This window comes from Gekko japonicus, unplaced genomic scaffold (genome assembly GCF_001447785.1).
Source record: "Gekko japonicus isolate JY-2015 unplaced genomic scaffold, Gekko_japonicus_V1.1 scaffold701, whole genome shotgun sequence".
Lineage (NCBI taxonomy): Eukaryota > Metazoa > Chordata > Lepidosauria > Squamata > Gekkonidae > Gekko > Gekko japonicus.
The window spans coordinates 505,763-523,458 of record NW_015174294.1 but is presented as its reverse complement, the minus strand read 5'-3'; the positions used below and the strand labels follow the sequence as shown (position 1 = coordinate 523,458).

The 17,696-nt window shown below is 42.7% G+C and overlaps 1 protein-coding gene across 1 annotated transcript in view; it reads left to right on the top strand.

Annotated features, from left to right (window-relative positions):
* Positions 1–17,696, top strand: part of PTPRD (protein tyrosine phosphatase, receptor type D) — a 260,249-nt gene that overhangs the window by 149,522 nt on the left and 93,031 nt on the right. The window contains exon 25 of the mRNA XM_015424064.1: positions 12,387–12,510. Within this exon, the coding sequence (XP_015279550.1) occupies positions 12,387–12,510 (124 nt within the window). The remainder of the gene's footprint in view (positions 1–12,386; positions 12,511–17,696) is intronic.

Sequence of the window (17,696 nt, the reverse complement as noted above, 5' to 3'; positions counted from 1 at the left end):
GCTCCTGCTGAACTCTGATACTCTGTAGTCTGTGCACATAACACAAACGCTGGCAGTGATCCCGCGGACCGCAGACAAACTCGGGGCGCGAGAGGGAGGGGGGAAGCAGTCATAAAATCCTGCTGTTATAGAGACACGCACCGTCAAGAAAGCAGGCGTCGCCGGGTCATGGGTGCGCCTCAGGCTGGAACACCGCCCGAAGGTCAGGGCGGCGGCGGCAGCGCCCCCTTTCCCCGTTTTTGGGCGGGCAGCAGAGCAGCCCCCGGAGGGATCTCACCCCCACCCCGGCTTCTTTCCCCGGCCCGGCCGCCTCACCTGTGGGACCTCTGCCCGGCTGGCGGTAGCCTTGCGCCCACCATGGCGTCCTCCCCAGCAGACGTCGAGGCCTGCGGCGCTTGAAGTTCCCTTTCCTCAGCCGCCTCCGACTATGAGTCCCGGCATGCCCTGGCAGCCGTTGGGTCAGGGGGCGCCGCAGTCGCCAGGTTCACAAGAAAGGCTCAGCAGCGGCTCTTGGGCGCGCGCGGGGGTGGAGGGGCCAGGCAGGCAGGCAGCAGAAAAGCAACTGCGGCGGCCGGCATAACTTTTTAGAGCCCATAATGAGAGCTGGGGAAGCCTGGCGCCGGCTTGGGAGGACGAGGGGTGGGCGGGGCTTCTGGGAATTTTCGGGGGGGGCTGAAGCCCCAGCGCCCCCCCGCAGATTACGCCGGTGCTAAGTGGAATACACTAGGGTGCACTTGTGCTAGAGTGAATACCATTCTTCCTCCAGTTTCTGCAGCTAGAGAACAATGGTGTATAATGTCGTGACAATATCAATTTTATAACTTTTGACATGCTAAATTAACATTATGGGCCAATCCAGATCTAAAAATTGAGAGGATTTATTTTAGTGGAAGGCTTGAACTGATATGAGGATTTTTACATTGGACCACTTGATAGATCATGATGATGCGTTTTTGTCATCTTCTCAGCTGAAGTCTAGATATGACTTGTCAACTTCTGCTGAGTGGCAATATTTACCATTGCAGCATCTGTTGGTATCTAAATATGGCCCTGTGGCATTAAGTGTCTCAGAGACTCCTTTACTTCTGGAAAATCTAATTGAATCAAGGCAGAAAACAAAACCTACAATATTTGATGTCAGTTAATAAATATGATATGCAGAGTCTCAGGAATGAATGGAATAAGGAGCTAATTCACCCTATTTTGCCAAAGCAGTAGGATATAGCTTTAAAATTTATACCTACTCTCTCTGTGGAACCTAAGTTGCAACTTATTCAGGAAAAAAATATGTTTAGGTTATACTGGACACCACAGCAACTCTTCAGCAAACAACAATTGAATAAAGTATCTAACTGTTGGCATTGTAACTCACAGGATATGTAACTCACAGGATGTGTCCCTTAAACATATGCTTTGGGAGTATCCAATCATTTATTTTGGGGGGAGAAGTTATTACTCATATCAATTTTGTATTAGAATGTTCATTGATTTTTTATGAGGATAGTCATATACTGTTAAACTATTTGCCCATCTCTTGGAGGCTGACTGGTGGTCAACAAAATGGACCCTCTATGCTCTTATTACAGCCAAAAGACCCAACTCCAGTAAATCTATTGATTTACCTTAGAACTCTTAGGTTGACCTTAGAACTATATCAGTATTTGAACACATGATGTATATAGACAGCAGTTGCAATGGACTTATTTTTAGATATTTGGAAACTGTTAATAGAAACTTATTTGTAGATCCACCAGAACTGTTGTTATATTTTGTCTCTAATTTGTATGTAACTTTTCCCCTGTTTTCTTTAGCTGCTGGATTTAAAGTTTTTCTCCCTTGTTCTTTTTTTCTTTTCTTTTTTAAGAAAGAATTTTTTTAATGAAAAAATATACTGTATGAAAAACAGAGATGATGAAGATGATGGCTGAATTTACCCATTTCCTGGTAAATTTTACCATGAGGTATTATTTTTCTCCCCTGGCAAGCACTTAGATCCAGGGAACTGGAAGCAGAGCACTACTTATGGAACAAGTTTTTTCTTGCCTCCACCTTCCTCTCCAAAGCCAGTCTTGAGGACTGCCATAGGATATGACGAGAGGACTGGTGTGGGAAGGGAGAATCATAAAAATTACCACCACCTCATAAGTGAAGATGACTTTCCAATCTTACCAAAGTAGAAGAAAGAGACAACAACCACACATACACCATACCTTCACATATTTCCCAGTCATATGGATCAATATCTCCAGTTAATTTAGATGTGCCTTAAGTATCCTTATGGTGAGCACAATATAAGCCCTCTAGAGATTTCGCCCAGGGATATTTTATTTATTTATTTATTTTTCATATTTATATCCCACCCATCCCATGTGCGGGCTCAGGGTGGGTCACACCATATTTCAGTAATTACAATAAAATTTTAAAACATAATATAAACATTTAAATAAATGGTTACAGCTTACTGGTGAAAATTCTGACCTGTTAGTACAGGTTCATATGGCTGGTTACCGACGGGTGGATGACTGGTAAGTGGGTGACAGCAACCTCGAGGAGGCCATGTGTGGACGCCTGCTGCCTCAACCAAAAGCCTGGCAGAACAGCTCTGTCTTGCAGGCCCTGCAGAACTGAATAAGATCCCACAGGGCCCTGATCTCAATAGGGAGCATGTTGCACCAGGTGGAGGCCAGGGCAGAAAAAGTCCTGGCCTTGGTTGAGGCTAGACGGATATCCTTTGGGCCAGGGACTGCCAGGAGATGTTGATTATTAGAGCGTAATCAGTTGCATTATCCGTTATGTTTGGGGTACTTTTTTATAAATTCAGTTAAAGAAGAAAAAGAGCATTTAGGGAAATGTTGTCCAAATGAAGTAAAAGATAATTAAAACATGTCTCAGAACCATATGATTTTTTTTTCCTAATCAGCAAGAGGCATCCCTGTTTCCCTTCTTCCAAACTCAGTTGTGGCCACTATATACACATTAGCCAAGGATGGGTCACTCATTGATGTATCATTCTAAGATGAATTAGACAATAAAAAAGCAAACGTCACTAAGGGAATAGATTTAACATCCAGATTAGGTACTCATGTATACAGACTATATTCTATAAAAGCTAAGAATAGCCCATGTAATCCATACATGCAGGGGTCTTTTGGGGCTGGAGCACGCCGGAGCACCGCTCCGGGAGCCCAGGAGCTGGCAAAATGACGGCAGCAGCACGCCCCGCCCCAGCTCCCCACACTGCGGCCCATCACCACCTTCCCGGGGCCCACGCCGGAGCGCTGTGGCCCCTGTGCCCGAGGAGGCCCATCGCACCTTCCTGGGGCCGTGCCGGAGCGCTGCAGCCCCAAGGAGGCCTGTCGCTGTGTTTCGGAGGCCTGCGCCAGAGAGGCCCATTGCCTTCTTCCCTGGGCCCACGCCGGAGTGCTGCAGCCCCAAGAAGGCCCAAGGAAGCCCGTTGCCGCCTCCCCGGGTCAGCGCCAGAGTGCTGTGGCCTGGAGAAGGCTGCAAGATGCCTGTTGCTGCCTCCTTGGGCCAGCGCCAGAGCGCTGCAGCCCGGGGGAGACCAGAAGACACTCCCCGCCGCCTCCCCAGGCCAGCGTCGGAGCAGGGTAAGTGAGGGGTCCACAGGGGTGTGGCAGAGGCTTGATTGGAGGAGTGGGGGGGTCGGAGAGCCTCCCCATCTCTTTGCCATCTTTCTTTCCCTCCTTTCCTTCCCCTTCCTTTTCTTTCCCTCCTTTTCTTTCTCTCTTACCCTTCTCTTCCTTCCTTCCTCTCTTTTCCTTCTTTTTTCCTTCTCTCCTTTTCCTCTTTCACTCCTTCTTCCCTTCTCACTCTTTCTTTCCCTCCTTTCTTTCTCTTTCTCTTTCCTTTCTTCTTTCCTTCTCTTTCTTTCCCTCTTTCCTTCCTTTCTTTTTTCTTTCTTTCCCTCCTTCTTCCCTTCTCTCTCTTTCTTTCCCTCCTTTCTTTCTCTTTCTCTTTCCTTTCTTCTTTCCTTCTCTTTCTTTCCCTCTTTCCTTCCTTTCTTTTTTCTTCCTTTCTTTTCCTCTTTTTTCCCTTCTTTCCTTCTCTTTCTTTCCCTCTTTCCTTCCTTCGTTCTTTCTCTCTACCCTCTCTCTCTTTCTTTCCCTGTTTCCTCCTTCTGCAGCCCAACTCTAGTGAGAAGGGGTTTAAACTTTAAAGCCCTTCTCTCTTCGCTTCCCCCCCCCAGGGAAGAGAAGGGGAGGCTTTTGAAGATGCCTTCCCCCCCTTTGCTTCCCCTTCTGACATCTCTTCCAGTGATGTCGGGGGCGTTGCATATGCTAATGAGCTATTATGCTAATCGCCTAGTAGTTCATTAGCATACCATATGCTAATGAGCTCCTGCAGCTCTTTTTCTATGAAAAGACCCCTGCATACATGTACATGCCCAGATTGGAGTGTAATTTGTTGTTGTTCAGTCGCACAGTCGAGTCCGACTCTTCGTAACCCCATGGACCAGATCACGCCAGGCCTTCCAGTCTTCCGCCGTCCTCTGAAGTTTGCTCAATTTCATGTTTACTGCATCTATGACACTGTCTAACCATCTCATCCTTTGCCGTCCCTGTCTTCTTTGATCTTCAATCTTTCCCAGCATCAGGGTCTTCTCCAGTGAGTGCTCCCTTCTCATTTGGTGGCCAAATTCTAAGCATGCATAGAAGTTAACCCCAGTCAGTTCAGTGGGGCTTACTGCCTACTTAACTTTCTTACTATTGCAGTCTAAGTGTGCATGCAGATGTCTGAAGGTACGAAAGATGCACCAGGGAGAACAGTGCGCAGATGTACCCTCTGTCTCCACTATATGTAAGCATCCTGGTCACTTTCAGATCATTTGCTATTGCTCAGTCTCTCACAATGCAAAATACATGGATCGTAGACATTAAAGCTTATAGGAAACTAGGATTTTCCCTTGCACGGTTAAAAAAATAATGATCACAAGCTTATTTGTAGTATGTGACAGCTGAGGCTATTTATTTATTTACTTCATTTATACCACACTTTTCTCCCGAGTGGAGACTCAACATGACTTACATCATTCTTCTTCCCTCCATTTTTTCCTCATAACAAGCCTGTGAGGTAGGTGAGCCGGGATATGACTGGCCCAAGGTCACCCAGCATGCTCCAATAGCAGAGTGGGGATTCAAGCCTGGGGTCTCCTAAATCCTAGTCTGGCACTCTGGCCACTTCACCATGCTGGCTGTTACTTAGGGACAAAGGACAGGGATTAGTAGGCTAGAAATAGCATGAACTAGAAGGATAGGTGGGCAGAATACAACCATTTTTTCCTGCACTAAATTGAACCAAATGTTTCCTATTCATCTTCCCCAAACAGATTGGTGCTGTGCACAAGACTAACTTGTAACCATTAATGCAGTGTAGTAAGCTCCAAAACGTTTGCAGGGGCTCTGAAGCACAGCATTGTATTGTACACAAGCAAGGTACTCTACTGTTCCCTCTTGTGCTAGGGACAGTTCCTTGCCCCTATATATGAGGTTTTCGCTGGTTGCCATAAAAATGGAGAAGCCCTCCAGATAATGTTGTATGCACATTGGAGCCATGGGAAACTTTAAATTGCATCAGTTGTGGTTTATTTTATTTTATTTTTGATACTTTGCCCAGAGGCAACCATTATGAAGGTGCAGCTGTAAGCTACTTCTAATCAGTAGTAAAATCTGCTAGGTTTTAAATGCATCCTCTTTGCATTTGCAAATTGCAACTAGCCTGGGCAGATGGTTGTTTATCCTGGAATATCTGTGGTAAAAAAAGAAAAGAAAGTGAATGCATTTTTCCTGACAGAAGAAATATGCTTCGTGGCAGATTCCTGTCCTGCACTATTTGTTTCGGGTATTGGTGTGAATGGCTATGTTAATTAAAAAAAAAAAAACAACCCAAGTGTGTGCCACAAGAACAGTCCTAAGAAATGTAATGCTTAAATTGTTTCTTAAAAATATTAAGATGCAGGAAATGGAACACAAAGCCATTGCTATACTGCCAGGCTTGAAGACAGCAGACCATAAGTAGTAGAAGTGACTGATAAAAATTGCATGTAGCAACAAGTAAGATCTCTTGCTCTGCAGAAAAAAGAGACACTTGTAAATTTGAGGGCATGCTAAGTTACTAAACCTTAAGAGAAAGGAAAGGACAGGCATTTTTGCCTCTTCTTCATCTTGCCTCTGGTAACAACATTAATCTTTTAAGCTTTCCCTTCATAACACCAGTCATAGATATGGTAGCATAGTTGAGAAAACAGATCATAGTGCTGGCCTGTTCTACACAGAAGTACCTCATTCTCACTGGCAGGGCTGCCGGTAATCATTCGCTCAAAAAAGCACTTATCTAATAACCTAGTTTGTTGTTGTTGGTTTTCTCCTTGATGTCCACATAATTAAGTATGAAGTACATAAGACACCGTCCTCCTCTATGAAAAATCCTTTTTGCGTTTGCCATGAAGATGCTCTGCTTTAATAGACTGACATGATCCAACAGAGAAGAGTCAAATACAGTTTTAAAAACCACAAATTTAGTGTATATTATGATATGAAAGCCCTGGCCTGGGTAGCCTAGGCTAGCCCAATCTTATCAGTTCTCAGAAGCTAAGCAGGGTTGGCCCTGATCAGAATTTTTTTAATGGGAAAACACCAAGGACTACCAGGGTCGTGACGTGAGGGTCAGGCAATGACAAACCACCTCTGAATGTCTCTTGCCTTGAGAACCCCATGGGGTGGCCATAAGAGCTATGATTTGATGGCAAACCCCCCCCCCAAAAAAAAACATAACTTTCAATAATACTTTTATATGAGTAAGATGTCAAGAAATGTTCCCCTTGTGACATCTTTTACTCAGCTATGCATGACTAAGTCTCCATGTATCAATGGAAAAACTAATTAGTTGGAAACCATTTGCTTTATGTTTTTCAACCAAGTTATGGTTAAATTTTACCAGGTTTTCAGGAGGGCATAAAACAGGATTGCTCCACTATGGGAGACTAGTGAGGACATATCAGTGACAAAGATGTTATACTGCTTTGCATCCAGGCTGCCTAATTTCATTCTTTCACTAGGACACTTGCTGCATCCAGCCAAACATCTTTCCATTTATTTTAATGCACTTCTGGCTTCAGCTACTAGGGGCACAGGGAACTCTAAGCATAGTAAAAGGCACTCTACAATTGGCTAGACTTGTAGGATAGGGTGGGATATAAGTCTAATCGAATAAATAAATCGAAGACTGAAGTGTTGGACTGGGATCTTGGAAACCCAGGTTCAGATCCCCAGTCTTCAATGAAAGCTTGCTGTGTAACCTTGGGGCAGTCACACACTCTCAGCCTAACCTACCTCATAGGGTTGTTGTGAGGATAAAATGGAGGATGTAAGCTACTTTGGGTCCCTATTAGGGAGAAAGGTGGGATATAAATAAAATAAATAAGCGAACAGTCATGGACAGACAGACCAATTATTTCATTCATTTTTATTTATTTTATTTATTTCCTTTGATTTTTATCCCACCCTTCCTGCCAGGCGGGCTCAGGGCGGCTTACAACATATTTGTAATACAATAAAACACACAGTATTTAAAAAGATAACACAGTTAAAACCGTCATAATTTCAAAGTGCTAGTAGTACAGGTAATAAACAATGGCAACGTTCTTCCGGCATCCAGATGACAACAACCACCATTGTCCAGGTCTTTGCCAGGCTATTAGATGTTGATATAACACTGATGTTGGTACTAATACTGGTATTGGGGCCACGGCCATGGCATCAGCGATGGCACCCTAATCGAAAGCCTGGTGGAAGAGCTCCATTTTACAAGCCCTGTGGAACTGTAAAAGGTCCTGCAGGGCCCTGATGTCCTCCGGGAGCTCATTCCACCAGTACGGGGCTACCACAGAAAAGGCCCTGGCCCTCATCACAGCTAGCCTGGCTTCTTTAGGACCTGGAAGGGCCAAACGATGTTGGGACCCCGATCTTAGTGCTCTCTGGGGGATATGTGGGGAAAGGTGGTCCCTTAGGTAAGTAGGTCTCTGACCATATAGGACTTTAAAGGTAAGAACCAGCACCTTGAACCGAATCCGATATGCTATAGGCAGCCAGTGCAGTGCTTTTAGGGCAGGCTGGATGTGCTCCCACATAGAGAAACAAAACAACAGCCTTGCCACTGCATTCTGCACCAGCTGCAGCTTCCGGATTTGGGACAAGGGCAGCCCCATGTAGAGAGCATTGCAGTAATCCAGTCTCGAGGTGACCATTGCATGGATCACTGTTGCCAGGTCATTGCGTTCAAGGAAGGGAACCAACTGCTTAATCAGCCACAGGTGGTAAAAGGCAGACTTTGCGGTGGCTGCTACCTGGACCTCCATTGTTAAGGAGGCATCCAGAAGCACTCCCAAACTCCTAACCTCCAGCACTGGCACCAATGGTGCCCCATCGAAGGTCAGGAGAGGGATCCTTAACCTTGGCCCACTCCGACTCAGACACAGGACCTCCGTCTTCATTGGATTCAATTTCAATCGACTCAGTCTAAGCCAATCAGCCACGGCTTTCAACGCCAGGTCCAGATCTCCCAGACTAGACTCTGACTGGCCATCCAACAACAGATAGAGCTGGGTGTCATCTGCACACAGGTGACAACCCAACCCATACCTTTGGGCAATCTGGGCAATGGGGCACATGTAGATGTTAAATAACATCAGGCAGAGTACTGCCCCTTGTGGCACTCCGCAAACAAGCGGGTGCCTTCGGGACAGCTGTTCCCCCAGTGCCACCCTTTGTCCCCAGCCCTGAAGGAACGAGGAGAGCCACTGCAAGGCAAACCCCCAAATCCCAGTGTAGGCGAGGCAGTGGGTCGGTAGTTGATGGTTGGCCATGTCGAACGCCACCGACAGATCTAACAACAACACTGCCTTACCGCCTTGATACAGGTGCCTCCGAAGATCATCTGTGAGGGCGACCAGGACCGTCTCTGTCCCATGGCCTGGTCAGAAACCGGACTGGAAAGGATCTAGTGTGGAGGTGTCATCCAAGAACTCTGCAGCTGAGTTGCCACTGCCCTCTTAATCAATTTGCCCAGATAGGGCAGGTTGGACACCGGGTCCAAAATTCAGCCAGGTCCAAAGATGGTTTTTTCAGGAGAGGGCGGAACACTGCTTCCTTTAGTGAGCTAGGGAACAGTCCCTCAACAAGGGACTTACTGATGATCTGCCATAGTGTACCTCGTGGACCATCACGACCCGCTTTAATTAACCATGATGGGCACAGATCAAGGCTACAAGTGGTTGGACGCACAGCTGAGAGTAATTTGTCAACCTCCTCTAGGCTGAGTGGACTGAAATAATCGAAAGCTTGACAAGAAGACCTGCGTGGAGCGTCGAGTTCCATTACTGTCTCAACTGTGGTGGGGAGGTCACGGCGGACCATTCATGATAACAGCAAGCCATTGATTTGTTCATTTTGTTATGATATTTGGTGGGGGGCATATGGAATCTTTGTTCAGGGGCCCATGGTGGTTCCCAGCAGTCCTGCATCTAGTGTCATCACAATCAAAGTAGTTTCAGCTGCCCAGTTCCTTTCTTCTCGAGGTAGGCTCTACATTTGGTCATTTTGGGGGGATGATTTCAAGTAAATTCAGAGGTCTTCATTGGAGATGCAGTGTCATGTAGTCACTCTCCTCATCTACTAGGAGGATATTGTACTGTCACAAGGTGTGTGTTTGTGCTCATTATATTCAAGGGCTCCTGTTTGTGATTATAACGCTGTGTGTCCTTCAGCAGTTGTTCCCCGTTACTCTAGTTCTAGGGGTATGGAACTGCATAATGTCAACATATGTATCAATGAGTGCTTGGTACTGTGCTGTTGTGTTCCTGATGCGTGGCTCATGACTACTGAACTAATGACAATTTTATCAATCTGGATGGTCTCTGGTAACAGGGTGGTTCTGTAGTGCATACAGGAATGAGTGAATCCCTAGAGATGTCTATTTCACTTCTTTTTATATTCATCTATATTTTATCAGCTGTTTTCATTATCTGACTTTTGCCTGCTGCATAGATTCGGCTGTATGGTGTACAGTTTTTTAATATGGAATGTATACATTATCTGTAGAATTTGTAATTTATACATCTAGTATGCATGTAATATATAATGTTGATTTATTGATCCAAAAAGAATGTTAAAAATGCATACATTTTTGAGAGGAGATAGAAAATGGTGCAAATAAAGAATCAGGAGTTTTATACATGCAAGGGAAAGGCAAGAGCAAAACAGGAAATTGGCGGGTGAAATGTCAGGGAAGAGACATTCAAAAGCATGCCTGAAGGTGTTAGATTTACACTTGTTGCTCATGTCTTGTGTGTACAATCCTGTGCCAGTACAATATATAGTCTTGATTTCTTGGACTATAAAGAGAACTAGCTAACCAACTCTCCTCTATCCATCCCCGCCATGGTCTCTTTACCCTGTTTTGGATGTACAGCAGATGGCTGTATCTATGACATAAATGCTGTGTCCCGGTATAGCACAAAGCAGTGACTGTCTGCATTTTGCTAGCACAAGGAGATATACATGCTTATATATTTGCCCTGCTAGTTCTAAGATAATGCTGAGACTGTTCAAGGTCAAAGGGACTAAGAGCCAAACAGTACATTTTAAGCTGCATAGAATCTTAGACTGCTTTTTCACTGGAAAATTATTCTTAGGAAATAACAGGACTAGAACCCCAAAGTAGCTGGGCAAGGGAGAATTTCAGCACAAGAGCAATAGGTAAAAGTTAAGCATGCACACACATCCTTTAAAGCAGATAGCAAGTGTAGGAAGTATGTTATAGTGGATATGAGGTGAGAGGGTTGGAGGCTCTAAGGCTACTGCCTTCTGGACTGAAGAATGCCCACTCTCCCACTCTAGCCTCTCCTATAGGTCCTTTAAACCCCAAATGCCCACAATCAAATAAAAAGGGGAACACAAGCTTTGAATAAAGGATTGGTGGCGTATAAACTATGCACACCACCCCATTCTCCCAGTGACCCCTGTTCTACACCCAGAGGAAGGCAAAAAACCTACAGGATCTCCGGCCAGTCTGGCCCTGAGAAAATGTCCTTCCTGACCCCAAAGTGGCAATCAGCATTACCCTGGGTATGTAAGAAAGGGCCATGAGAGCTGATACTGGCTCATCCCTTCCCACCCTCCTTCTCATGATCTGCCTAAATTCACAGTCAGCATTGCTGTCAGATGTCCATCTAGCCTCTGCTTAAAAACCTCCAAAAAGGGAGAGCCCACCACCTCCCAAGCAAACCTGTTCCACTGACGAACTGCTCTGTCAGGAAGTTCTTCCTAATGTTTAGCTGAACACTGTTTCAATTTAATTTCAATCCATTGGTTTTGGTCTGACCTTCTGGGCCTTGGCAAACAAGACACAGACAGAGATGAACAGCAAAGATTTATTTAACAGAAAATATTTAAGAAGGTAAATGTTATGTGTGGATTACTTCAATATATATAGTAAATAAAATAAAATAAATAAATAAATCTGGCTCTCAAGTAAAGCCTGAAAGGAGATTTGATCATCTCTCTCTTGACAGTAGGGTTGCCATTCCCCAGTTCAAGGGGGGGATCCCCTGCTTTTGTGGGCTCCTGTGTGTATGAAATTCCACCACCACCCCAAGCAATGTTGGGCGATGTGCCAACGTCACCTAGAAGTGATGTAGGCATGTCGGTGACATTGGGGGGTGACGCTCTGTTTTTGGGGCAAAAGTCTATGGTTTGAATGAGTGCTCATCACTTTTTGGTCAGTGGTATGGGAATTGCTTCTGCCTATGGCAACATTTCTTAACATGGACCCATCTTTTGTTTAGATATCAGTACTAATCTTATACTCCCTTTAATATGGCGCTGCAGAAATCTGTGTGTGTGTGTGTGTGTGTGTGTGTGTGAAATTGCTGCTTCAATACTTCTTTTGACTTTCCTAACCATCTATAAAACTTGGGCTAGAAACCAGTGTATTATAGTCACCCATGGACCTTCCATTATTCTCCGTCAATTTTGTTCTGTGCTTCCCTTCCTTCCACAAACATATACACCTATCTTTCATGAAGAAATAAAGCATCTTGTACATTGATTTTTGTCTCATTTTGTATAAGAACAAATTGAACTCTGAGCAAGGCAGGTGACTAAAGGTGATAGCCAATAAGTGTCAGTATGACTAACTGCAGTGGAATGAGTCCCATGGCTGACTGTTTTAAGCAGTATTATGGTATATAAATAATTATCAGATTTACACCTTTTATAAAACATAAATATCTCTAGAATAAAAAATGCAGCCAATAACAGCTATTCCTTTCTAATTTTTTTCCTTCCTTCCTTCCTTTCTTTTTTTCTAAGTCAATTGACCCAGGCCAGCAATTCACATGGGAGCACTCTAACCTGGAAGTAAATAAACCAAAGAATAGATATGCGAATGTTATAGCTTATGACCATTCTCGAGTTCTCCTGTCGGCTATAGAAGGTAAGTTAATGAAACCAAATAAAATTTAAAACAAATGAACAAAAAGTCATTTGATCTTCTAATTCTTCATTATAAAACTTAATTTATATGATGTGTACATGTAACTCTTTAACTGAGCTAGGATCAAAAGAGCCAAGAGACTACGGAAGCCCATGTCTCATTTTGTTTTTCAATTGGAAGTGCCCAATCAAAACAGAGATCCTACATTCTTGCTGTTGATAATACTTCCTTTCACTTTCCACTATTTATCAGAGACATTATATCTATCTAAAACATTATGTAACAAAAGAAACAGAGTAAATGTCCCTTGCAAGGTAGCGGTAGATTCCAGATGAACTGTTAACTGTTTGTGTTATGTAAAATTATGGGATTATTTTGAGATAGGTTGTAGTGTAAGCTTTCTGGTATAAGGAGCTATCTGTTTGCTTTGTAAATGTGCCTATTCATGAAGAGCTAGAAAACAGATTCAGTACATTGTCATTTAATGGGTACCTGATGGTAGAGAGACCCTGACAGACATCTGTCCAGGCATCAGAATGAGTAACTGTGGTTGATTATTTGGAGCATTGATCCACCTACATGCAAAGTAATTTTTATATCCATGGTTTCCATGAAGGATGCAGAGATTTCCTTCTGTTAAGTGTTCATATCTCAGTCTATATTCCTGCATGTAGGGAATTTGAGATTAGATTTCCAAGATCACTAGTTTAGAGATTTTGTGGAAGAGAGCTATAGAAAGCCACTGTGTTCAATCTTAGAAGGATAGGTTCAAAAATCACTGATAACACGGGTGTAGATTTCCTGGAAAGTTTATTACAGATTACAGTATTCAGTTTTGTACCAGGACCTAAATTAACTGCAAACTGTACATTATGGATGATGTGATTTCTACCACATTCATCATTCACCAATCCGAATTCACCAGATGGTGAAGTGTTAGTTCCAACATAGAAAAAATTCCCAAAGAAAACCTTAGGCAGCATTGAATTATCCATCAAACAGTTCTTTCAAAACCCACCAGTCTATTAACTGCTCACTGAGACAAAGGGGGCAGCTTTTGACATAGATCCATGTAAGAAGATCCTTTCAAGTGGCTTAGCTACTTGCACAGATCATCGTTCCTTCCTCCCTCCATCATAAACTGCATGTTAAATTGTACAGCATTTAATCTGCAGTTATATAAACAGCACCTTATCTGGGATTGCCCAAAACAAGCAGGCATGGGCTAGAGCACAGACTGTTTGTAGGCATAATCAGTTCTCTGCGTTACACAGAGCTAAATAAATGCTTACTGAAGGAAAACACAATCCCACCGCTTGAGCCTTATATCTCTGCCTAATTTATTGCAGCTGCATATCAGAGGCTTTGATAACAGATACAGCTTTTCCAAATATATTAGAAAATTTAAATGATGCCTTGAAAAAAATTTGCATGTAGTAATCTATTTACATTTCTTCGACTTGTAATGCTTATTGAAATTATATTGATTGCATTTTGGCAGGTTCAGTTATATTCCCTTGCATGAAACTGTCAAGTCCAAATGCTACCCCATATGTACATTAGAATTTCAGCTATCCACACACAAAAACAAAATTGAAACTTTTGCAGGGTCAAACCTTAACATGGTAACTGAGGTTTGCACTTTTACCACCTGTCTAACAGTAGAGCATTCTCTTGTTAGGAAAATCTAGGAATACTGATTTGTGTTAGTCTTCAAAATTGTTTATCATTTCAGAAGAAGTTGTACATTAAAAAGGCAATTTTTGATTAAAACACTAATTTCCCCTAGAAGTTATCAGGAAAAAATCTGAGTAAGAGAGAAAGGCCAATTTGAAAAAGCTGCATTCAAAATATATGAGCGACCCAAAAACTTTTTTGAAGGAAAAGCAATAAGGGATGGCCAGACTCTCCACAGCTAAATTCAGAATTATGTTCAGCTGAACTAAATTTTTTGCCCCATAATTGGAAAATACCTGGCTGTTGTTTTCCCAAGCCCAGTTCTGAAATTGGAAACACTGTTACACTCCCAATGACATAGTAAGTGTAAAGTTGTTTCCAAATCTGTTCCCCAATCTGCTGAGTCCCCAAACCAACCTCCAAATTTGTGAATTTCCCCAAACTCTCTCACTTCCTGCCACTACAGTAACCACTGTTTTAGTGACAGCAACAGAGTGGAAGAGAGTTTGTGTGCAGGAACTAGAAGCCATAGGAATGTAATGTTCAAAGCACATGACATTCCTAGACATCAGCCATCTTCACAGAAACTCCATTTCCCAGGTTTTCTAAACATACAGATTTCTAGAGGGAGAATGAAAGAAGGTCCACATACCTCTCTGCTTGTAACTCCCTCTTCAGCAGCAGCCAGGTAAGTACGTGAGTGGGGAAAAGATAGAAATAAGGAGGAAGAGGAAAGGGGGGAGGAATTCTTCTTTGGCTCAGATTATAGACCCAGTGAGAGAAGAGCCCTCAGATCTTAAAGCCCATGTCAGATTGGATGCAAGTATAAACAGTCACAAAAATTCATACATGGAACCTAGGAATTGCAGATTTGGTAACATCACTAAGAAGCATCATTTTACATTAAAAACAAACAATAAACAATGGTACGAATGAACAAGGTTTCACCAGAGGAGCGGCTGTTAACCTCTGTGTACTCATACATTTGCTATCAGAGATCCATGAAAAAAGTTGCTCTGATTTATTTCGCTGCACTTCTACTATGGTGATAATATATACGTCAGAATTAAAGGTAGCTTTACAGTGAATGTAGGGAGTCATGATACCGGTACATAAGGCTGCTGGGGGGGGGGGGCGGAATCCCAGTCTATCATGAGTGTTTAATGCAAACTCCAAACTCAGGGCTGGTTTCTGTAAAACCATTTTTATTCAATGATAGCATAATTTGTTGAGTTTCAGTATGTAATGGCTAATTTTGTTGATATTTTGACACACACTATGTACACTGGACTGTCTCTTGGAAAAAAACCTTTCAAATATGATGTGCCAGGAAGTGATGAATCAAGATTTTGACACATGTCATGGATTTGTTTGGCCACTCATAAGAGCAGTTCCCGTGCCAAAAAAATTAATCATATGGAAAATCCACCCTTAAAAAAACACATATGAATTGGCCCTTATATACCAAAATTCACAACAAAGCAACTGCAATGGTAAAATCCTTATTTGAATTATTCAGTGTTTATCCACATCCAAATATTCCATGTCCAAGTTTGAAAGGAAGGAAGTATTCCCATAGGACAGAAAGTCTGAGAGAAGATTTTGAGCAATGCAATTGCCACAGCTATATAGAGAGCCACCCCCCCCCCCAGAGTGCAAATGAGCAGCAGACCTAGGTAGCTGAAAAAAATTTAAATCTCTCATTGAACCCAAAACTTTCATAAGCCCAGCAGCTAAAACACCAGGCATTTAGCTTCAGTTCTTTTAAAACTTTCTTCCAACTGTGTCTCAAAATGCTTATTTGAAGCTAACTATGGCCCACATTTCCACTTGATGTAAATACCATACTAACCATAGGTAGTACTGAAAGGGGATGCAAAGGGGAATTTTGAGAGCGGAAGAGAAGGAGGAGGAGGCAGCTCTATTTCCTCCTTGGTTCTGTGGTATATAGGCTGCTTTTAGGTTGGTTATATGTGACATTAACAAAATCTAGTTGCTTTTTCATTTCTAAGATACTAAATTTTAAAACACAGGGTTGCAATGTGGTGAATTCTTTTTTCCAAGCTTGGAGACTTTATTGTACTATATTGTCAGCCTGTGAAGAAACAGTAAACATTCCAAATATGAAAATATATAGGCTGCCCAGCATTACATTCATTTCACAGCTGCATTTGTTTTGTGGTTACCATGGAAATATGCCTTTGAAGTAGTTACAGAAAAAATATATTAAGGAATTTAGCCAAATATGCCAAGGCCAGAATGTGTATTTCAGGACTTTTATTTTATCCTAATAGGGATTTTCCACTGAAATAAATGGGCTTAAGGTCAGCATTTGGGTGCTTTAAATTATCCATTAAGTAGTCATTAGAACGTAGTGGGTTATTTAGCAAACTGCTGGAATTGGCTCTGGATGGGGTCCAATTCCATTTTGTGAAAGTGCGAGAAAGCCACAAGATAGAGCACTGTTCTAGACCCACGGAGACCTGAACTCAAATCTCTGTTCAACCTTAACGTTTACTAGGTGGGATTGAGCAAGCCACACTCAATATAAAGTACCCTTAAAAGGTAAAGGTTCCCTTGGTCAAAAGCCAGTCGATCCGACTCTAGGGTTGCAGTGCTCCGTTTCAAAGCCGAAGAGCCAGCGCTGTCCGAAGACGTTTCCGTGGTCATGTGGCCGGCATGACTAAACACCAAGGCGCATGGAACGCTGTTACCTTCCCACCGAAGTGGTACCTATTTATCTACTTGCAATTTCTTGCTTTCGAACTGCTAGGTTGGCAGGAGCTGGAACTAGAGATGGAGGCTATTACAAGGGTAAAAAGGGCCATATACCTCATAGACATTGTACTGAACTTCATGGAGAAGGTATGAGATACAAATATAAATAATGTGTGTTTGCAGCCATGTATTATGTGTAACCTAGTGAGTTTCATGCAGATCATCTCTCAGTATTTTCCATACAAGGAATTTGGGTTTCCTAGCAGTGTTCCCTCTAAGCTGAGTTAGTGTGAGCCAGCTCACAGGTTTCTAGCTTCCAGGTCACACATTTTTGTCTTAGCTCAGGAAGGATGGCTGCAGAGCAAACTAATTTATGCAGTAGACAAATCACTCACAACTTTAACGCCAGTAGCTCACAAAGTAGAATTTTTGCTCACAAGACTCCAGAGCTGAGAGGGAGCATTGTTTCCTAGCCAAAATTTCATGAAATTCTATTGCTTTTCTCCATGTGTACACAGTAATTTTAAAATGTGCTTATCTACTGTACATTTCCCCAAAACTGTGTACATCCAGCCCATTGTTTATTATTAAAGTGTTTATTACGGACACAGTTTTTTAAATGAATTTGCACTTGCAATGTTTTATCATGATAGCTTTCAACTTTACTGATCTCCTTACCAGTACATACCTTCTTTCAAGCCAGTCTCTTCACAAAGATCATTTTTTATTTGCAATAATGTTTGCTCTTGCTCACTTCATCTCTTAGTTTTTTTAAAAAAAAACATTGTTTT